Consider the following 23,556-nt stretch of genomic DNA (forward strand, 5'->3'; position numbering starts at 1 on the left):
TCATACCTTCACTGTTCAGAAAATGCAAGACAGAAAGACAGAATGCTGCTCTTCATTTGTATACACTTTGCTACCACATGCTGGGTGCTCTTTGAAGCACTGGTAACTCTGCTGCCAACTTACAGACAACGGCACAGGAGATAAAATATGTATTGCATTTTTAAGGCTTTCACTGACCAGCAATTATACGTACTAATTTGAAATTAAAATTTCATTGCTATTCGGTCCAGGTTTCATCAGACTTTCCATTCCTGTACTATAGGGCTAGTAGTGTCATTTACAAGTAGAAGTAGTTCTAGCACCATTTGCTGGACCTTTCTGGAGTTAACTAATAACATGTCTTTAGGGGGACTGATCGTCTACCCTCCGCGACATCTGTACATAATTTATCATTGGGCCTGTGGACAGGTTTCTTTGCAAAAGAACATATGCACACCAGAAGTAGTTTGGTATTCTTCTCAATGGACTGCATGCCTTACCTGTTACAAAGTATCCTATAATTCTCCAACTAATACTGGACATTGAGAAATCCGAATCCAAGTTCATCACAACTCTTTTTTATTTTAAAAATATAGACTGTAAACAGATTATGCTATTTGCAGATGATCAGGTAACTATCGCTAACATAGAATATTCTACAAATAGCAGGATATACAATAACAGAAAAAATTGAAACACCAAAAAATAATTAATGTACAGTAATGAAATTTTGGGATTATATTTGCCTAGGTAACATATTTAAGTGATTAACATTGCAACTGCATGTTTGGTGCAAAACATACATCAAGAGTGCTCAGTTTGACCATTTCTAAACCAATGTGAATACCTCACAGACTTTAGCATTATAAATATATAATCTGTAATACCGTAATATGGTGTACTTTAGTTATTTATCGCACTTAATATTGTCCATTGTGTAAACTGTAATTTCAACATTAAAAACAAGTTTGATGCACATAATTCAGTGCAACTGAATTATATCTTTGCTCTTAATGTTTGGTTACCTAAGAACTAGTGTCCCATTGCACACACCAGTCAGTTGTTTCCTGAAGATGGCCCAATAAGCCGAAAACTAGTTAGAAAATTTAAAATATTCTGGTACCACACGCCGCGGAATTTGAATCTGCGCCAGACAATGGGCGTCGAAGACCCATAGAGGTCTCTGCACCATTGCGCCGTAAGCTGTGGCCATGCGCGCCTCCTGGCTCGCTTTTAGTGTGAGGGCACCACAGTGGAACACGTGGTTCCAGCGGCCAATAGCGGTGCCCCCGATAGCGTACTTAAGCGCCTGCATCTCGCTCAGCCAGCTAGTCTAATCTCATGTACGTCTGTTGACACAGTGCCTCACGTTAGACAGCTTGCTTACTGGTTCTGTGTACGAGTGGACGTGTTTGTTAGGTTTCCATGTGACTCCATTGTTTGATCTTGTTGTTGTTCGTTCTGTCCTTCGTTGGTCGTGTCCGTCCTCTCCCGTTATGTTGTTGTTCGCGGGCCTCTCCGTGGGTCCCGCCGCGCTTTCCGTCATTCCTACCCCGCGACCGTACCGATCACAGTTACTATATTTTTTGTAACTGCGATCGGGACGGTTGCAGGGTAGGAATGACGGAAAGCGCGGCGGGACCCACGGAGAGGACCGAGAACACACACACACACACACACACACACACACACACACACACACAGTTTGGGATCTCAGAAAGGCATAACCCTACATCATATTGTTTCCACCATCATACTGGTCTCATCACTTCTATTGTCAGCTCTTTTTTCTGAATAAAGAAAACAGGATCAGGGACTTACAAATGTGTATCAGTTTTATCTTTGATGGAAAGATAGCATAAAGGTAACAGGACCAATTCTTTATAAAGTGTAAAATTAAAGCTAATTCTACAACACGAAAATAACATTAAACTGCACTATCTGCCCTTACCTGCAGGATCTTGCACCTGTTTGTAATTTTGGCCCGATTCAAAATTAGACAATGGAGTATTGCATGCAGTTGAGAAGGGCATGACTTTAACTCCCTTGTACACTAGACCTTTGTTAAACAATTCTGTGAACACCCACCACACAGACTCCATATAAGCAGGATACATAGTTTTGTAATCATTTTCAAAATCTGGAAAAATACAAATATATTGCTTAGAATAAGTAATTAATAAAAAGGGATAAAATTACAATCAACTGGAAATTTCATCTTACCTATCCATCTCCCCAGACGAGTTACAATCTCCTGCCACTGAGTAGCATATCGCATTACTATAGTTCGACATTCTGCATTGTAATTGGCAATACCCAATTTAGCAACATCATCTGGCCCTTTTATTCCAAGCTTGTTATCAATCTCAAATTCCTCAAAAAGAAAAACAGTACAAACGGCTTACATGTAGTCCTTTATTTCAATAACATTTATATAAGCAACAATAATTGTGAAATTTGAAAAACATTCGACAATTATGCTACATAAGACACTGTTTAATGGATGGTAGAGGGCACATCACATCATTATAGTCGCTCCTTTTCTTATTCTGTTACTGAATGTATCAAAAAAAAAAAAAAAAACATGTGGCTACAATCTGCCCCAATACACACTTTGGTCTCTATTTCCTTCAGTTGCTATACAAAGCAGCAGAGTGTGAGCATAATTGCTTTTGAGTCCGTATCAGATACTGCTCCTTGACATTTATGCAATAATTATTCACAAAACCATTGTCTTCTTACCAACAGTTTCCACATATGTTTCTTAGGTATCTCTTATTCCCACTAAGCCAGTACGTTACAACTGCAACTTTGCATCTTTCACTTCTTTGTTTCCTGCACTGTAACACAATACTTAATTCTTCCATTACAAATGCAACCTTGAACATGTATACGTTTATGGAGATGCTATTTGCACCACAAAGTGGATATTTTGTAGGTCGTCAGTGACAATACTTTCTTATGGTATCATCAGTAAACACTCTAAAAGGATTGTTCACTCCTGATGGATTGTTTACAAATACATTTTTGACACACATTGCCCTGTTATGTCTCCTTGAGAATATCTGACACTACAAAATTTTTCACCCTGATTAGCATGTATCAAGCACAATAAAAGTCAAGATCTGTCCACTGTTTCTAGATTCATTTTCTTTTGTGGATACTCCATATGATAGTATGACTGTTTTCAAACCACAATGAGGCACAGTGTAAAACTTTGCAACGAAACTTGGGAAAACTGAGTCTCTATCCATGGTGTGTATGAAATTGTATGTGAGGAAGGAAAAATAAGATTAGGGCTCAATATCAAGTCAGGAAGAATGTCATTAGAGATGAAGCACAAGCTCCTGTAGGGTAAGGGTGGTAAATGAAATTGGTCGTGTCCATTTCAAAGAAGAAATTATTCTGCAATTGGGTTACTGGTGGTGGACTTAAGACAACAAAGGAAAACCCAAATGTGGATTGTCACAAAGCGGATTTTAACAGCCACCCATCTCAAATGTGCTGCATATGGATAATGCTTACTAATTTAACAAATTTCTAGTGAGATGGCTCGATTGATCATATGATATTGTCATATATGAGGTCATAAAATGTCTCTAGATTCCAGAAACAGAAGGAAGTTAGAGGCGCTGGTCTATAATTTTGCACAATTGTTCTGATATGTAACCAACAGCAGACACACATGCTGTTTTGTAATCACTCTGTACAATTCATCATGAGAAACAAACTTTAAACATTACGCAGATAGTGGCATCATAATATGGGCTTCCAGAGTACACAAAATTTTTAATGTAGACTGTAACGTGAGACCATTCACTTTGTTGACAAGGTATAGGCCTGTTAAACAAGTGAGTGACTGGAAATTTCCAGTCTGGTAACTGATGGAGCAAAATTTTCTGGCGTTCTCTTAAACTTCACTTACTGAGAAGGTAATCAGTGAACATAATCTGCATTGCTCCTCTTACACAACCACCACCCGATATTGATATTTGTTTTCAATCATCATGGACTGTCTTTAGAATAACAGTGCAGGAAACTGTTTTCTAGGCACAGTATTTCTGTTACTACTAAGTCAAAGAGTTTCCTTACTTTTGTTTAAGACCTCATTACATAACAAGACAAAATGGCCAATTAATCCAACTCTTTTTGTGAGAGTTATAAGAGAATTAATTTGTTATGCCAGCCTATTGTCTGAAACTGAATGGTAGTTTGTTTTCTAATCACATATTATACAATACTGTTGTGCACTGTGTGTCTACTGAAAACCACGTCCTGCAAAAGCTTTTTATTTGTTAACATTTGTATCCATTGATCATCATGTATACATTGAGGTGACAAAAGTGATGGGATACCTCCTAATATTGTGTCAGACCATCTTTTGCCTGACGTTGTGCAGCAACTTTAAGTGACATGGACTCAACAAGTCGTTGGAAGTCTCCTGCAGAAATATTGAGCCACACTGCCTCCATAGCCATCTGTAATTGCAAAGGTGTTACTGGTACAAGATTCTGTGCATGAACTGATCTCTCGATTATGTCCCATAAATGTTTGAGGGGATTCACGTCGGGCTATCTGGGTGGCCAAATCATTCGCTCAAATTGTCCAGAATGCTCTTCAAACCAATCGCGAATGACTGTGGCCTGGTGATGAAGCACATTGTCATCCACAGAAATCCCATTGTTGTTTGGGAAGATGGAGTCTATGAATGACTGCAAATGGTCTCCAAGTAGCCAAACATAACCATTTCCGGTCAATGCTACTGTAAACACAGCCCACAACATTATGGAGCCATCACCAGCTTCCACAATGCCTTGTTGACAACTTGGGTCCATGGTTTCATGGAGTCTGCACCACACTGAAACCCTATCAAAGACCCTTACCAACAGAAATCATGATTCAACTGATCATGTGATGGTTTTCCAGTCATCTAGGGTAGAGTCAATACGGTCATGAGCCCTGGAGAGGTGCTGTAAGTGTTAGCAAAGGCCCTTGCATTTATCTTCTGCTGCCATAGCCCATTAACACCAAATTTCACGACACTGTCCTAACAGATACGTTCGACATACGTCCCACATTGATTTCTGTGGTTATTTCAAGCAGTTTGTTTATCTGTTAGCACTGACAATGCTACATAAACTCCGCTGGTCTCAGTCGTTAAGTGAAAGCCTTCAACCCTTGTTTTGTCCATGGTGAGAGGTAAAGCCTGAAATCTGCCCCCCCCCCCCCCCCCTGCACACTCTTGACTCCATTAATCTTTGAATATTGAACTCCCTAACTATTTCTGAAATGGGATATCCCATATGTCTAGATCCAACTACCATGACGTGTTCAAAGTCTGTTAATTCCAGTCATGTAGCCATAATCACTTTGGGAACCTTTTCACATGCATCACCTGAGTACAAATGACAGCTCTAGCAATGCGCAAGAAACTAAGACAAAGCGATAACACAGTAGACACACACTGGAGCTGGGGTAACTACACAATGTAAGCAAATACCAGTCTGATTGATCAATGGCTGTGCAGCTGTATTTATCTTAGTCTTGGTGAGGGCTACTGGATGGAGCATTCATGTGAGGAGTTTATGGGTGGCATTATGTTGGCTATTGCAGCACTCCATAAGTACTGTCAACTGCGTATCGGCCACGTAAGTCCATTTCTTCCAGCGAGAATTCAGATTTGTCATGATGGGATACAAGAATTATGTTAGAATATATTATTTGTCACCATTTGTTGAAGACTTAAACTTACTACAGGTAAGCCATGGCAGTCCCAGCCAAACCTCCGTTCAACATGAAAACCACACTGGTGCATAAAACGGGTTACTATATCTTTCACTGTCCCTGCTAGAATGTGACCATAGTGTGGAAGACCTGTGGCAAATGGTGGTCCATCATAAAATGAGAACCTGTAAAAAAAAGACACTTGCTAAACAAGCACAGAAAAGTGAAATTATTAATCAGTAAACTTACATCAATAATTATAAAATTAGTGTATCTTATGCTCAAATTTTCTTTCTGGTAACAATAGTAAGTACTGTAGAAAACAAGAACAAGGTGAAATATTCTCAGTCTGGCATAGAGATGGTAGTGATATCAACAAAATTTTGTTTTGTTACATTGATACATTATTACATGTAATAACAACAACATAACTCAAATGTTAACTTTCTGCACAAAAGTTATGTTTATAAAGCTTTTTAAACTGCCACATTTGGCACATTTCATTCACAAGGGCAAACAGAAATACTGCACTTTTCCAAAATTATCTTTATCCATTTTCAACAGTTAAGAAATGGGTGGGCAAATTCTAGTGCGCCCATAGTTCTCTTCAAGACAATCTGTGTGAAGGACATTCCCATATTTGCACCTAGAAATTAAAACATCAAAACAACGCACAATACAGTCCTGGACAACTAGCGATTAAAAGGTGCACAAATAGCTTATGCCATATTCATATCTGAGGAAAAAGAATGGTACAGTACATTTCACATGGAGAATTAAGTGTGAGAAAGCTTTGTACACAATGTGTGCAACATTTGTTGAATTCTGACTAAATTCTACTGTCAAAATTAATTGCAATGTTTGGACTGTACTAAGAAGAAACCATCGGATGCGCTAATTTGTTACTGTGGATAACACTTGGGTGTATCAATCCATATCAGAAAGAAAAAAGCAATCAAACCAGTAGCTGATGGCCCAGTATAGGAACAAGTTTGTTTCATTTGCTGAAAGGCTGTGGCCAGCATTTTATGGGAAGAGCAGAAAGGGGGGGAGGGGGGGGTATGCTTTATTCTCAAACTTACTGGAATGATTTCTTTTCATCTGAGTGGCAGACAGAACCTTCCCCAGGGCTGTGTAGTTGATTTTACAACCATAAATACATTGTTTTGTTGTTTCCCATTCTTTTTATTATGAACAAGGTAAAAACAGGTCAACACACTTTGCCAAAACATAAGATTCTCCTTCTTTATCAAGTGTAAAGATGAAAATGTGACCGAATGTGTTATACGATTATTGCTGTAACCCCCCCCCTCTCCCTCCCTCCCTCTCTGTCTCCCTCCCCCCCCCCCCTCTCTCTCTCTCTCTCTCTCTCTCTCTCTCTCTCTCTCTCTCTCTCTCTCTCTCTCTAACTGCTAAACATATTTTGCAAATTTTGTGAGAGTTGATCTCTCAAACAGCGTAACTCAGAGTCAGCCATGTGATGTTTGCTTACACTCATGCTCATTAATTAAGGATAATGCTGAAACATGATGAAACAACTCTCTGGTGGGTGGTTTGCGGGTTTAAATCACCTCGGGATATGACCATGGGGTACATTTGACCTGCGGTCGTCACACGGTACCGCTGGCAGCAGTCCAAATATGCAGAGGTGCGTTGGTGCATGTCAGAGTACAGAGCAGCGAGTAAGTGTGCAGACGTTTTCAGGCGGGCTCATGGTGACTGTGTGTTGAAAATGGCTCAAAGAACACATATTGATGATGTTATGAGGGGTAGAATACTAGGGCGACTGGAGGCTGGTCAAACACAGCAGGTCGTAGCACAGGCCCTCCGTGTGCCACAAAGAGTGATCTCAAGATTATGGCAACGATTCCAGCAGACAGGAAACATGTCCAGGCGCTACAGTACAGGACGTCCACAGTGTACAACACCACAAGAAGAGCGATATCTCATCATTATCATCAGTGCCCGCAGACGGCCAAAGAGTACTGCAGGTAGCCTTGCTCGGGACCTTACCGCAGCCACTGGAATAGTTGTCTCCAGACACACAGTCTGGAGACGACTGAAAAGACATGGTTTATTCGCCCAGAGACCTGCAAAGTGCATTCCACTGACTCCTGGTCACAGGAGAGCCCGTACAGCCTGGTGTCAAGAACACAGTACATGGTCATTGGAACAGTCGTCCCAGGTTATGTTCATGAACGAGTCCAGGTATGGTCTGAACAGTGATTCTGGTCGGGTTTTCATTTGCTGTGAACCAGGAACCAGAAACCAACCCCTTAATGTCCTTGAAAGGGACCTGTATGGTGGTTGTGGTTTGTTGGTGTGGGGTGGGATTATGACTGGTGCACGTACACCCCTGCATGTCTTTGACAGAGGAACTGTAACAGGTCAGGTGTACCAGGACGTCATTTTGCACCAGTATGGCAGCCTTTTCAGGGGTGCAGTGGGTCCCACCTTCCTCCTGATGGGTGATAATGCACAGCCCATCAAGCTGCAATCATGGAAGAGTACCTAGAAACAGAAGATATCAGGCCAATGGAGTGGCCTGCCTGTTCTCCAGATTTAAACCCCATTGAGCACGTCTGGGATACTCTCGGTCGACGTACTGCTGCACATCTTCAAACCCCTACGACACTTCAGGAGCTACGACAGGCACTGGTGCAAGAATGGGAGGCTATACCCCAGCAGCTGCTCAACCACCTGACCCAGAGTATGCCAACCCATTGTGCGGCCTGTGTATGTGTGCATGCTCATCATATCCCATATTGATGTCGGGGTATATGCGCAGAAAACAGTGGCATTTTGTAGCACATGTGTTTCGGGACAGTTTTCTCAACTTATCACCAATACCGTGGACTTACAGACCCGTGTCGTGTGTGTTCCCTGTGTGCCTATGCTATTAGCACCAGTTTCTTGTGGTGCCAAGTTGTGTGGCGGCACATTCTACAATTATCCTTAATTTATGAGCATGGGTGTATTTCGCCAAGCTAAGAGCTGCAGTCTGTAGCTGTAAAGCTGTCCAACACTCCTTGACAAACATTGAGAACTAAGAGGGGACTTCAAAACGTAGGTTAAAAATTATTATGGCAGACCAAGTTTTTTTTTCCTTTTTTTTTAGTGGTGCAGTACACTTCAGAGTAACACATATCATGACCTATTTTTCAACGTAGTCACCAACTATCTATAAATAACAATCTGGATGTTTGAACAGTTGTTTAATTCCTCAATGATAGAAATCCACTCATTGGTCATCAAGCCACCCAAGAACTGTTATGTGAACGTACTCTTCGTTTGAATTTGAATATCTGTCTGTCTGTCCCTCCCCCTCCCCCCCCCCAACTCAATGATATTTTAGCTTGCCAAAATGATGGAAATCGAATGATGTAATATCTTCCTTCGTGATCAGCATCATTCATGTTTATGTGGCCTTGGTCAAATTGCTGGCACCATTTCACTATGACTGGATGAAACTTTGCATTTGGTCAACATACCGTCAGGATATCACTATGAATCTGTGTGCAATTTAGATGTTTTCTCACAAGAATTGTACTGTCCAGATTACTTCAACTTTGGAGTATGTTTACAGTTGCTGCACCATTTTAGTTGCATATTGTGATGCACCTTTTATCTTTCTCACAGCAATACATGAAACTTGGAACATGTACTTTCCTCTGACAATGCACCACTTGTTGCAAAATGGTTTTAGCATGGGATGACATGCATAATTTACTTTCTTTAGCCCTGACGTAAATGAAAATATATGTTTCTATGGATAATGACACCCTGCAGATATAGGATGGTGAATGTACAGTGCTGTCAGAAAAGACATACTAAACTTTTTTTTATATTATTATTAAATGTGGAGAGACATATAGTGTGTGAAAGATTAGGAGAAAGTAACACATATGTCTGTGTTAACACAACTTTTTTAATGCCACTTATAACTATTTCTGCACATAGCTCACTTACCTTGGCTTTCCCTTTGACTGTATCAAACAATTCTTGAAAACATTTTTGTCTTTCCAGAATGCTAAGACAATTTCCTCTTCAGCAGGAAAATTAATAGTCTCAGGAACAATTACCAGAGTTTTGTCACTGGAAAGTGAAAGCATATAAATCATAATGGAAGCAAGCAAAAAAATTTTCAAAAAGTGACATTGTTTTCCAACGTTTTACTGTAGACATTAATAACAGGCTAGCATTAAAGACAGGCAACTTACGGCATTTGTGACATGTGCAATAGTCACAACACACGGGACAGGTGCAATTTTCAATTAAATAAAGCTACTGCTTTTCCAATTACACTTTTCAGTTTGTGATGAGATACTAAAATGTTTGTGTGCCTTTATTTATAATACTGAGTTTACTCATCACACTACTACAGTAATGCAGACTCTGCCAACTACAACTCTGAAGACCCCCCCCCCCTTCCCCCACCATCCGTGTGCTTCCAGCTTACATTGCTAGCTTTTCTTCTGAGACATACATGCACTACATCAAAAACTGAACTGATGAAAATGGATAATATACAGCTCTAAAATAGTAGCTTCTTTCAATGTAGCAACTTCTCTGTTAATTAAGTACAATGTTCATTTACTGCTATTCTAAACTGACACAATTGTATATTTACGTTATTAGCTATGACAGTAACACGTAGCTCATGATGTATGGCACATTGTCAATGTGATTGATACATTTTCTGTGTGCATTTTACTTACATTTTATGGATAAAGAAAGAGTATTTTCCAACTTACAAAAAGAAGATTGTTGGCTTTTGATGAAAGATGAGCACTATTTATGAAATGGCTAAATGTATTAAATGTTGATGAATACTTGTAACAAATATGTATTCCAAGTAGACAAATGACACCACAGTGAATAACTGCTATGAAAATTTCAGAGTTCCACAAGTCATTGGTGTCTAAGGCGCATAGGTATTGTGATAGTGTGTAAACACCAACTTACATGCTGTGGTGGAACAGCTCATCCAAGTGATACAGGGAATAACTGCATCCATCTCTAATGCAAAAGTTCCACAAACTCTGCTGCATTTGGGGATCTGAGTTAAATTGTGACTCCAACCATGTTCAAGACAGTGCACTGACAAAAGAAAACGAACTTTCTTGGGTCAACCAAAACTTGTGGTAATGGTCACCGGCTGTGGCTTGTGACTTAACTGTGTTCGGTTACATGGAGTCATGGTCACAAGGCAATTTGAAATGGTCTTTTGCCTGAAAAGGGCGTCTTATAGTGTGTGGTGACACACACTAGTGTTGAATGCCAATGTTACAGAGTCGCTTTCGAGGGTTGTGAGCGAGTGGGCGATTGCAGTGTTGTTTGTCAAGATTTGTAGTCAGCGTTGGGACTGTTAGTTGGCCGTGTTGTTAATGATTTGATATCTAATTTCTACTTTTGATCTGTTGTTGTTACGGATATGATGAAATTCATTACGTCATTGCACACCACAATGGGGACAATATGGTGACAACGATGAAGTTCTTCATGTTGTACGGTCTGCTGGACACGTATGTCAAGTGCCATGTTTGTGATGAATTTATGAAGTTAACCAAAGTTGCCATGTTTCACACCATGGTCAAAAATATGTGGTGGTGTACCCATGACAACATTTGGTGATCTGTTTGGATGAGTCCCTGGTTCAGGAAGTCTGAGTTGACCATTTGTGATATAGTTTTGTTGATTTACATGGATGGTGAGCTGTTAGTTATAGTTAATAATGATTAAGGTTTGTGGGTATTGTGGAGTCTGTTCTAGCTATTTTGATCAAGTTAAGTTTTCAATAATCATTATGTCTGAGAGTTTTGCTTTCTTTGGTATTGAGGAGTTTGTTCTAGCTACATAATAGGTGGAGTTTCAATACCAGTTTTTCGACTTGTGAAGTTGTTCTATCTTGGTATCTTTGATTTCATCCTAGATTAGATTAGATTAGATTAGTGTACTTGTTCCATAGAGCATGAATACGACACTTCGTAATGATGTGGAATGTGTCACGTTAATAAAAGGTGTTTATATAAGATTATACATTAGACAAAATATTACATGACACTCAATATTTAAATATTTATTTTTTTGGCGGGGGATACCCACTTACTATATCCAAAAATTCATCTAATGAGTAGAAGGAGTCGCCATTAAGAGATTCTTTTAATTTCCTTTTAAATGCTATATGGATATCTGTCAGACTTTTGATGCTATTAGGTAAGTGACCAAAGACTTTTGTGGCAGCATAATTTACCCCCTTCTGAGCCAAAGTTAGATTTAACCTTGAGTAGTGAAGATCATTCTTTCTCCTAGTGTTGTAGCCATGTTCACTGTTACTACTTTTGAATTCGTTCGGATTGTTAATAACAAATTTCATAAGTGAATATATATATTGTGAGGCTACAGTGAAGATTTCTAGCTCTTTGAATAAGTGTCTGCAGGATGATCTTGGATGAGCTCCAGCGATTATTCTGATAACACGCTTTTGTGCAATGAACACTCTTTTACTCAATGATGAGTTACCCCAGAATATGATGCCATACGAAAGCAGAGAATTAAAGTAGGCTTGGTAAGCTAATTTACTCAGATGTATATCGCCAAAATTTTCAATGACCCTAATAGCATAAGTAGCTGAACTCAAACGTTTCAGCAGATCCTCAGTGTGTTTTTACCAGTTCAACCCATCATCAATGCATACACATAGAAATTTTGAATATTCTACCTTAGCTACCGATTTCTGATTGAAGTCTATATTTATTAATGGTGTCATCCCATTTACTGTGTGGAACTGAATATACTGTGTTTTGTCAAAGTTTAATGAGAGCCCATTTGCAGAGAACCACTTAATGATTTTCTGTAAAACATCGTTTACAATTTCACCAGTGAATTCTTGTCTGTCGGGTGTGATAGCTATACTTGTATCATCGGCAAAAAGTACCAGCTTTGCATCTTCGTGAATATAGAATGGCAAGTCATTAATATATATTAAGAACAGCAGAGGACCCAAGACCGAACCTTGCGGCACCCCATTCTTGATTGTTGCCCAGTTTGAGAAAGCACCAGTTTTTTGCATATAATGTGAACTGTTTATTTCAACTTTCTGCACTCTTCCAGTTAGGTATGATTTAAACCATTTGAGCAATGTTCCATTCATACCACAGTACTTGAGCTTATCTAGAACTAGAAGTATTCCATGGTTTACACAATCAAAAGCCTTTGATAGATCACAAAAAATCCCAACGGGTGACTTCTGGTTACTCAGAGCATTTAATATTTCATTAGTGAAATTATATATAGCATTTTCCGTTGAAAAACCCTTCTGGAAACCAAACTGACATTTTGTTAAAACTTTGTAAAAAAAAAAAAGAGGTGTGAAGCTACTCTACAATACATTACTTTTTCAAGAATTTTGGATAAGGCAGTCAGAAGAGAGATTGGGCGGTAGTTGTTGACATCAGATGTATCCCCCTTTTTATGCAGTGGTTTAACAATGGCATACTTCAGTCTATCTGGGAAAATACCCTGCTTCAGAGGGCTATTACATATGTGGCTAAGAATCCCACTTATTTCTTGGGAACAAGATTTTATTATCCTGCTGGAAATGCCATCAATTCCATGTGAGCTTTTATTCCTGAGAGAGTTTATTACCTTCCTAATTTCAGAAGGAGAGGTGGGTGGAATTTCAATTCTATCAAATGGTGTGGTAAGGCCTCTTCCATTAACTGCCTTGCTTCTTCTAATGAATATTTAGTCCTATTTTCTCTACAACATTTAAAAAATGATTATTCAAAATGTTTTCGACTTCGGGCTTCTTGTTTATCAAGTTTCCATTCGTTTTGATGGTGATGCCGTCATCCTGTACTCTTGGTTGTCCTGTCTCCCTTGTAATAATATTCCAAATTGTTTTGATTTTGTTATCAGAGGTATTAATCTCAAACATGATGCACATGCTTCTAGATTTTTTAATAACCTTTCTTAATGTAGCACAGTAGTTTTTATAATATTTGGCTGTTTCTGGGTCATTACTCTTTCTTGTTGTTAGATACAGTTCCCTTTTGCGGTTACAAGATATTTTTATTCCTTTAGTAAGTCAAGGTTTTTTGCATGGTTTCTTATAATTAGATTTAACTACTTTCTTGGGGAAACAGTTTTCAAATTCTCTTACAATTGTATCATGAAATAAGTTATATTTTAAATTAGCATCAGGTTCCTTCTACACCTCATCCCAGTCTAACTGCTGAAGATTTCTAATTGTTGAGTTATTAATTGAACGCACAACTTTGGAGGGTAGTTTTGAATTACTGAATGGAGCTATGTCATATACTGTAACTAGCTGAGCATCATGATCAGAAAGCCCATTCTCAACAGGACAAGAATTTATGTTTTTAAACCTATCTTGGTCTATAAAAGTGTTATCTATCAATGTGCTGCTGTCCTTTACTACCCGAGTAGGAAAATTAATGACAGATGTCAAATTGAAAGAACCGAGCAAGACTTCCACGTCATTCTTCCTATTACACCCTTTCAGTGAATCAACATTAAAGTCCCCACAAATAATAATTTGCTTTCCCCTATCTGACAGATTGCACAACAAGGCATCCAAGTTTTCCAGGAATAAATGAAAGTTTCCTGAAGAGAACCTATATACTGTTACAATTATAAAAGAGCCCTCCTTCAGTTTAAGTTGACAGGCACATGCTTCTATATGTTGCTCTAGACAAAACTTTTTTGTATCTAAGCTTACTACACAGTGATAACTTTTGACATATATGGCAACTCCTCCTCCCACCTTATTCTCTCTACTCATATGTGCAGCTAGTTTATAACCACTGATATTTACCTTTTCCATATCAGACACAATGTGATGCTCAGACAGGCATAGTATATCTATTACATTAACAGATTCAATGTCATCTAAACAAACCAGGAGCTCATGTACTTTATTCTTCAATCCCGGCATATTTTGGTGAAAAATGGTAACATTATTTTATATTTTACTTTTGTGAGAATCTACTTTTTTCTTTAATCCACCAATATTTTGGTTAAATATGGTAACATTATTATTTACTTTACTGTGGTAAGAATCTTGTGAGTTTTGGACCTCTTTAGCACCTGCCTGCCTGAACTTCACATTGGACACTGATATTAGTCTAAAAAAAGAGATACATCCATGAGTACTAGTGTCCCCCCTTATGGATTTTGCTAACAACCCTGCCAGTTTACCCTTCCCTTTCCTATTGAGATGTAGGCCATGCCTTGTGAAATCCCCCTATCACTAGCCTCGACAGGAACCAATCCAATGTCTGACAGAGTGGCCGCCCTACGCAACTGATCCAACTCCATATTTACCCTCCTGACAGAGCGGTTCAACTGGGGCTGATCATGCCGCGTGAAAGCAGGCACCAGCCCAACATTAGTATGGGTCGTTGCCGAGGCTATTTTCACCAGGTCACACTCAATGCTGTAGCCTGATCCCTATCAATACCGTTTCCCACGCCACCCACTATCATCACATGATCCTGCTTTGCGAATCCCTTGCACAAGGAACCTATATCCTCTACCACCTGGCTAAGATTTGCACTTGGCTTGAAAAATTTTGTGACCTGGTACCTGTCACCTAATTTTTCCTGCAAAATCTGGCCCACACCTCTTCCATGGCTGCTACCTAGCAACAGAACTTTCCTCTTACTTTCTACTTTTTTTGAAACAGTTGGTTTCTGTTGCATCTTAACTACATCTACTTCTACTGGAGCCTCTTCCATACTTAACTGTGGTAGCAAGGTAAATCTATTGGTTGTGCAAATTGGGAAACTGTCAGACACTGTCCTCTTTCTGTGGCCTCTGTTCCCAGCTACCACTTCCCACCACTGTTTGCCCTCCTCCCCCCTTAACCTCTTCAGTTCCTCCCTCGATCTGTCCAAATCAGCCTGAAGGGCTCTAGCTATATAGGTCAAGTGAAAGTTTCTATACCAGCTTTCAGAGAAAGATGTGGTTTTGTAGTACTGAGGACTTTGCTTTGGCTACACAAATGAAATGAAATTTTTACCAGCTTTTGGATAGAATTGTGGTTATGTGTGAGCTGTATAGGTCAAGTGAAATGTCCAATATCAATATCAATTTTTCCCAAAGTTATAAATGATTTATTGTATATAATATTTTTACTTGGGAACTGTATTGGGGATGGGTATTAGTTAGTGGGTCATGTTTAGGGGTAGGGAGGAATAGGATTCACTAATATTTAATACTGCATCATATCTACAATATCGGCCTGCCATGTCATTCAACCCGCATATTACAACATGCCTATGAGGGAACGTTTTGGGTGTTGATTTGTGTAGTTTTGAACTATATTTTTAATAAATTTTGAGCAGACATTTCCAAAAGTGAACACTAATGGCAATATATATATAACCAGGGCTATCATAAAGTCCTCAAAGACATGTTTAAATGTCAGGGTCACAGATGAAATAGCAGAACTTCAGTCGAGAAGGCAAATGAAACCATCAAGGATGTTTACAAAAGGACAGCATGTCATACATAAACACTGAACATAAAGACAAATTACAGCATGAGCTTCAGCTTAAATATGTAGAAACACCACACAAAGATACTGGCAGAGATATCATCATCGGCATATGCCCTTAGGTTTGCATCAGTGAATAACAGGATGTCCCTTTTGGTGACATAACATCCCTAAGTACACTCAGTTTTCAGCTATGGGATTTTTTCTCGGGGTTATATATATATATACAGCAGGAGAATAATTTACAGACTGTAGAAAATGGCCATAAAAATAATAACGAAGCAGGTGCAATGTAAGAAGCCATATAAAAAATGGGTATCCTTAGAGAAGCACGTTAGTTCATTTACCCATTTGTTGTATCAAGGAAAATATTAGTGAGGAAGTCACAAATAGTTCTATAGGCCTACATAACCATGGAATAAGAGCCAGTTTGGAATTAAATTTAACTAAGAAAAATAAATGAAAAACTCAAAAATAGCATTTTCTATCTGGGATTAAAATTCTATAATATTTCATAACAGATGAAACTGACAACTAAAGTATGTTTATCTACAAAAGCACTCAAAATAAGCCTCCTAAATAAAGTACACTACAAAATTTCCGATTACACATGTTCACAATGTACAGCTTTTCACAGGACAAACATCTGTAGATCATAACGATTATGTCTACCATCTACCTAAGGTCAACATCTCACTCATTATGAGAGGATGCTGCCTCTGTTCCTCAGAGAGGCAGAAGGGAAGACTTTGAGATTTAACAGAGGTATGGCAGAATAGTAATGCTGTATGAGTCACCAGCAAATGCTGTATGGCGAATGCAGTGACATTTTATCATCATCAAACAAAAATGTTTCCAGTGTGCCTAGATATACGAACATGGTACACAAAGTATCTTCAAGGAGGTCATGCAATTGTTAAGGCATTCAGGCCGCAGATTGGAGAGGACAGAGCTGCATGCCGTGTGTTTTTTCTGCTTTTTCTTTGTATTTAGATGACAAATCACTCCTATTGTAAAATGATTTTTGGGCGATTACATGACAATACGATACTAAATGTGCATTATGTTCTACAAATATATGCGCACAGTGAAACAGATATATCACAAACCTTTTAAAAAGACGGAATTCTGTAGAGGTACAATGTGTCTTGGTTCAATGTAAGGAAATGGTATACTACGCTAACCATAAGGTATCACTCCTTTCCTTAACAAGGCATTAAAAATTCTTTAATCAGTGTTTATGCTTGAAATGATAAAAGGACTACTATATGAGGCACGATTGCAAACTGCATTACTACATAAAAATCTGTGATGAATCAACGAAATCGATTTCACTGAGATTTTTAACTCATCGTTGGAAACAAACGTGAGCTCTTTACATTCGTATGACATCTACTAATTAACAGGCTAACAAGCTACAAGTAATTTGCTACACAACGACAGTTAAACTTATAAAACTAGTGTTACCTCACCTCATTATGCTTAATAGAAAGATCGTTGAATGTCAATTTACATCCAATAAAGTCACACATTCACACGACGCGCAAATGAAATGTTCTGACTTTGGGATTTAAGTCAGTTGACAACTACACTTCCATTGTCAAAACATTCACATGTACACAACCACCTATTCCACAAACATCACACATGTGCGGTACACGGGTACACCGGTACACGCTTCCGAGTTTCCCACTAATTACGGAACAACTTTGGTCAGGGATACCACAGATTAAGGGCCAGTTGTATGATCTCCGGTTAGCAGCGGGTTAAGCTCTAATCTCGAAATAGCGCGAGAAACGCGTTGTACGAATCGGAAATAACGCCTAACCGGAGAATAAACTCGAGATAACTTAGTCGGCGATTTCTGGCCTGTTAGCGAGCTATCGGGGAATAACTTTTGAAGATGGTAGGGTTAGAGACAGATGCAGACAGCGATGGCGAGATTTTAGCTGAACTGTTCATAAGAATGTGAAGGAAAAGAGAGAGAGAGAGACGAAGTCGATTCCGAATTTATATTCAGATTTTGCACTGACGGAAAAGATTAGCAACACCGATGAATAATTATTTTACAGTAGTGAAATTCTGGGAATACATTTGCCTAGGTAACATATTTAAGTGATTAACATTGCAAGATTATAGGTCAATGTAAGTGCAAGATAAGTCATTTAAAATGTGAAATGCTGGAACATTAACAACATGTGTAACCGCCAGAATGTTGAATACAAGCATCCACATGTCCATGCATTGTACAGGTGTTGGGTGTCAGTTTGTGGGATGGAATTCCATGTCTGTGGCACTTCGGTGGTCAATACAGAAACGGTTAATGCAATTTGTGGATGATGCTGGAGTTGTCGTCCGATGATGTCCCATATGTGTTCGATTGGAGACAGATCTGGTGATCGAGCAGGCCAAGGAAACATGTCAACACACTGTAGAGCATGTTGGGTTACAACAGCGGTTTGTGGGCGAGCGTTATACTGTTGGAAAACACCCCCTGGAATACTGTTCATCAATAGCAGCACAACAGGTCGAATCTGGTCGTATGTAAAGTACACCAGTGGCAAAAAACAGTCAATATCGTCACTGCACGATAGCGATGGAAATGTTACCGATGATGGTGCCACTAAAGCGGAGTTACTAAATCAGTTTCCCATAACTGCTTCACGAAAGAAGACGAAGTAAATATTCCAGAATTCGAAACCAGAACAGCTGTTAGCATGAGTGACATAAAAGTAGATATCTTAGGTGTTGGTAGATATCTTAGGTGTTGCGAAACAACTCAAATCCCTTCAGAAATGCAAGTATGGTATAGCACTGAGTTTCCTTTCAGAGTATGCAGACACAATAGCGCCTTTCTTAGCAATCATATACAACCGCTCACTTGACGAAAGGTCTGCTCCTAAACACTGGAAAGTAGCACAGGTCACACCAATATTCAAGAAAGGAAATAGGAGTAACCCATTTAATTACAGACCCATATCACTGACATCAATTTGCAATAGGATTTTGGAGCGTATACTATACTCGAACATTATGAATCACCTTGAGGAAAATGGCTTACTGATACATAACCAACACGGATTCAGAAAATATCGTTCTTGTGCAACACAGCTAGCTCTTTATTCCCATGTACTAATGACTGCTGTCGTCAAGGGATCTCAGATCGATTCCATATTCCTAGATTTTCAGAAGGCTTTTGATAGCGTTCCCCACAAGCTACTATTAATCAAATTGCGTACATGTGGAGTATCGTCTCAGTTGTGTGACTGGATTCGTGATTTCCTCTCAGAGAGGTCACAGTTCGTAGTGATAGATGGTAAATCATCGAGTAGAACAGAAGTGATATCTGGCGTTCCACAAGGTAATGTCATAGACCCTCTGCTGTTCCTGATTTACATCAATGATCTAGGTGATAATCTGAGCAGCCCCCTTAGATTGTTTGCCGATGACACTGTAATTTACCGTCTAGTAAAATCATCAGACGATCAATTCCAATTACAAAATGATCTAGAGAGAATTTCTGTATGGTGCGAAAAGTGGCAAATGGCACTAAACAAAGAAAAGTGCGAGATCATCCACACGGATACTAAAAGAAATCCGATAAATTTTGGGTATACGATAAATCGCACAAGTCTAAGGGCTGTCAATTTGACTAAATACCTATGAATTACAATTACGAGCATCTTAAATTGGAAAGACCACATCAAAGAGTGCGCTTTGTTGGCAGATCACATAGAAGATGCGACAAACCCACTAAAGAGACAGCCTAAATTACACTTGTCCGTTCTCTGCTGGAATATTTCTGCACGGTGTGGGATCCTTACCAGGGAGGATTGATGGAGGATATCGAAAAAGTGCAAAGAAGGGCAGCTCGTTTCGTGTTATCGCGCAATAGTGGTGAGAATGTCAATGATATGATACGCGAGTTGGGGTGGCAGTCACTGAAACAAAGGTGGTTTTCTTTGCAGCGAGATCTATTTACGAAATTTCAATCACCAACTTTCTCTTCCGAATGCGAAAATATTTTGTTGACACCCACCTACGTAGGGAGAAATGATCATCATAATAAAATAAGAGAAATCAGAGCTCGAACGGAAAGATTTAGGTGTTCCTTTTTCCCACGCGCCGTTCAAGAGTGGAATGGTAGAGAAGTAGTATGAAAATGGTTCGATGAACCCTCTGCTAGGCACTTAAGTGTAAATTGCAGAGTAACCATGTAGATGTAGATGTAGCAGATGTAGATCACCAGAGTGACGTCACAGTCTAACACAACAGTCGCTACACTTCGCCTCAATTTTGTTTCCTACCGCGCCAGCAGCGCTCCAAGCGGCTAGTAACTTAAACTGAGTTCGGCGCGATCGTGAAAGCGAGTAGTGGTTGTTTATTTTGATTTTTACAATGGTTTTTACAATCGGGAGCGTTTGTAACGCCTTAAATTGCAGCAACAACAGGAAGATGACACTACAGCTATCTTTTTTATAGGTTTCCTAAGGATCCTGAGAGGTATATATCATCATGTTACTAAACTGTATCATCAGGATTCGCTTGAAAACTACATGTGTATTATTATTAATTTTTCGTTTTACGAGCAGACAATTGCTAGTAAATAGCAAACGAGAAGACATTATGAAAAAAGACCCAGTTTACCTGTATAACAATATTAGGTTTTGTTCATTACATTTCCAACAAAACAAGTTCATGCACGCAGACAATAATAAACTCGTATGGAATGCAGTACCTATACTGTTTCACATCACAAATAAGCCACCTCAACAGACGATGAAGAGGAAACTGCCACAAAGATTCGACAATCCATCTAAAGCTGTAAATCAGTCCTATGACACAGAAGCAGGCAGTTCAACTCTCCATGTATCAGTGCCAGATTCGTGTGAATCGTCAACACAGACACGCTTTAACGATGAAGTGGTTAGATTAAGTGCAGTTATTCGCGTGTTAACAAAAGCGTAATGTTTGCTATGTATTTCACTCACTTCTGTTGTCAGTCACTTAAGTTTCCTAGCTTCCTTCGTGTGATGACATTATTTTGTTAGCACCTAGTTCACTGACAGGTTGTTTGAAAATTATTCAAATATTTGGTTTTGCGTGAAATGTAATGTAATCAGCTCATTATAATGTTTACAACATATTTCTCCCACTATTTGACAGTTGCTTGTCCCACTTAGAATAATATACAGATGAAGGTCATATTTGTGGCAATAGGCGACGACAATAACAAACACAGTAGGCCTTCAGAACGATAAATGAGCTGTCGATCGCTTTTGCATGTAGAGGCACATGTCTGTGCTTCTTAGGTGTGAATCTGTGTGTTTATATTCTTTTGATATCAACGTGGTAAGCTGCAGTTCTGTCCAATGTCACAAGTGTTTCTTCACGAATGTTTTGTAGCTTGCCACTCGATTCTCGGTTTTTGTCCATACTTGCGCTTATTTTAGAATCATTTTTAGAAACATATATGCCTTCTGATACTACACAAACCCTTGGAGGCAAGAAAATAACTCAAATATTTCGTAAATTACGTAGGAAATGGCTGCAAAACAAACATTATGCTTAAGACGTTTCTGACTTTCACCTTACTCGCCGCTTGGAGCGCTAGATTAGATTAGATTTGTTTTTCGTTCCATACATCCGTGCTGAGGAGATCTTCGTGGATGTGGAACATGTCACTTTTTTTAAAGATGAAATAACAATACTAATAGTATGAGTGTATACACTACATCATTTTTTAAGCTGAAATGACAATACTAATAGTATGAGTATATACAATACATCATTTTTTCTATTAAAAAATTCCTCAATGGAGTAGAAGGAGTTGGCCACTAGTAATTCTTTCAGGATCCTTTTAACCTGATCTTTATTTGTAACTAAATTTTTTATGTTTGCTGGCAAATTGTTGAAGATGAGTGTTCCTGAGTAGTGGACCCCTTTTTGAACTAAAGTAAGTGCTTTTAAGTCCTTGTGCAGATCATTTTTGTTCCTGGTATTGTATGTATGAACTGAGCTCTTTGTTGGAAAAAAGATATATTATTTAGGATAAATTTCATTAAGGAGTAAATATACTGAGAGGCAGTAGTTAGTATACCCAGTTCTTTGAAGAGGTTTCTACAGGACGTCCGTGAATTTACTCCACAAATAATATGTATTACATATTTTTGGACGCTGAAAACTTTTGTTTGACTTGAAGAGTTACCCCAAAATATTATACCATATGACATTTTTGAATGAAAGTAGGCAAAGTATGCAAGCTTTTTCATTTTTATGTCGCCTATGTCTGCTAACACTCGAATTGCAAATACGGATTTGTTGAGGCATTTCTGCAGTTCTGTGGTGTGCTCCTCTCAACTGAATTTATTATCAAGTTGTAATACCAGGAATTTAAGACTGTCAACCTCTTCTATCTGCTCTTCTTCATACTTTATGCATATGCTGGGTGGAAACCTCTTACAGGTTCTGAATTGCATATAGTGAGTCTTTTCGAAGTTTAATGTCAGTGAGTTGGTTTTAAACCATTTATTAATATCCGTGAAAATATCATTAGCAGATCTTTCTTGAACCACATTTGACATACTATTTATTGCAATACTTGTGTTATCTGCAAACAAAACGAACTCTGCTTCTGGCAGTGTAACTGATGAGAGATCATTAATGTACACAAGAAAAAGCAATGGCCCTAAAATGGATCCTTGTGGGACACCACATGTAATTTCTTCCCATTCTGATGTTGACTGATGACCTAATTCTCTAGTTCCTTGCACTGACATCCTTTGTTTCCTGTTAGCGAGGTATGACTTGACCCATTTTGCAGCGCTGCCCATGACACTTTAGAATTCTAATTTATTTAAAAGGATGTTGTGGTTCACACAATCAAATGCCTTTGACAAATCACAGAAAATATCTGCTGCTTGTAATTTGTTATTTAATGAATTAAGTACATTTTCACTGTAGGTGTAAATAGCTTTCTAGAAATCAGAACCCTTCAGAAGTCCAAACTGTGTTCTTGATAATATGTTATTTGTGGTCAGATGGTTGAGAAGCTGCCTGTACATTACTTTTTCTAAAATTTTTGAGAATACTGGCAAAAGTGAAATCGGTATGTAGTTTGATGGTATCTCTTTATCCCCTTTCTTGAATAGAGGCTTAACATCTGCATATTTTAGCCAGTCAGGAAATGTCCCAATTATAATTGAATGGTTACACAAGTAACTTAGAATTGTACTTAACTCACAAGAACATGCCTTAATTAACTTTATTGATATTCCATCATAACCACTAGAATGCTTTGTTTTTAAAGATTTTATTATGGAAGTTGTTTC

General features: G+C 38.7%; 1 protein-coding gene across 2 annotated transcripts in view; it reads right to left on the minus strand.

Moving 5' to 3' along the window:
• The window catches only part of LOC126249019 (isoleucine--tRNA ligase, cytoplasmic), a 181,021-nt gene extending 163,078 nt beyond the window's left edge, over positions 1–17,943 (minus strand). The window contains exons 1-5 of one of the 2 annotated variants that reach the window (XM_049950620.1): positions 17,698–17,943; positions 9,673–9,798; positions 5,732–5,888; positions 2,203–2,353; positions 1,931–2,119 (exon numbers count right to left, since the gene is read on the minus strand). In XM_049950620.1, coding sequence (XP_049806577.1) covers positions 1,931–2,119; positions 2,203–2,353; positions 5,732–5,888; positions 9,673–9,798; positions 17,698–17,702 — 628 coding nt within the window. In that variant the 5' untranslated portion in view covers positions 17,703–17,943. Of the gene's footprint in view, positions 1–1,930; positions 2,120–2,202; positions 2,354–5,731; positions 5,889–9,672; positions 9,816–17,697 lie in introns of those variants that run through there. The other variant, XM_049950619.1, reaches the window with a different exon arrangement.
• Positions 17,944–23,556: the final 5,613 nt, after the last annotated feature.

The sequence above is a fragment of the Schistocerca nitens genome, chromosome 3 (genome assembly GCF_023898315.1).
Source record: "Schistocerca nitens isolate TAMUIC-IGC-003100 chromosome 3, iqSchNite1.1, whole genome shotgun sequence".
Taxonomy (NCBI): domain Eukaryota; kingdom Metazoa; phylum Arthropoda; class Insecta; order Orthoptera; family Acrididae; genus Schistocerca; species Schistocerca nitens.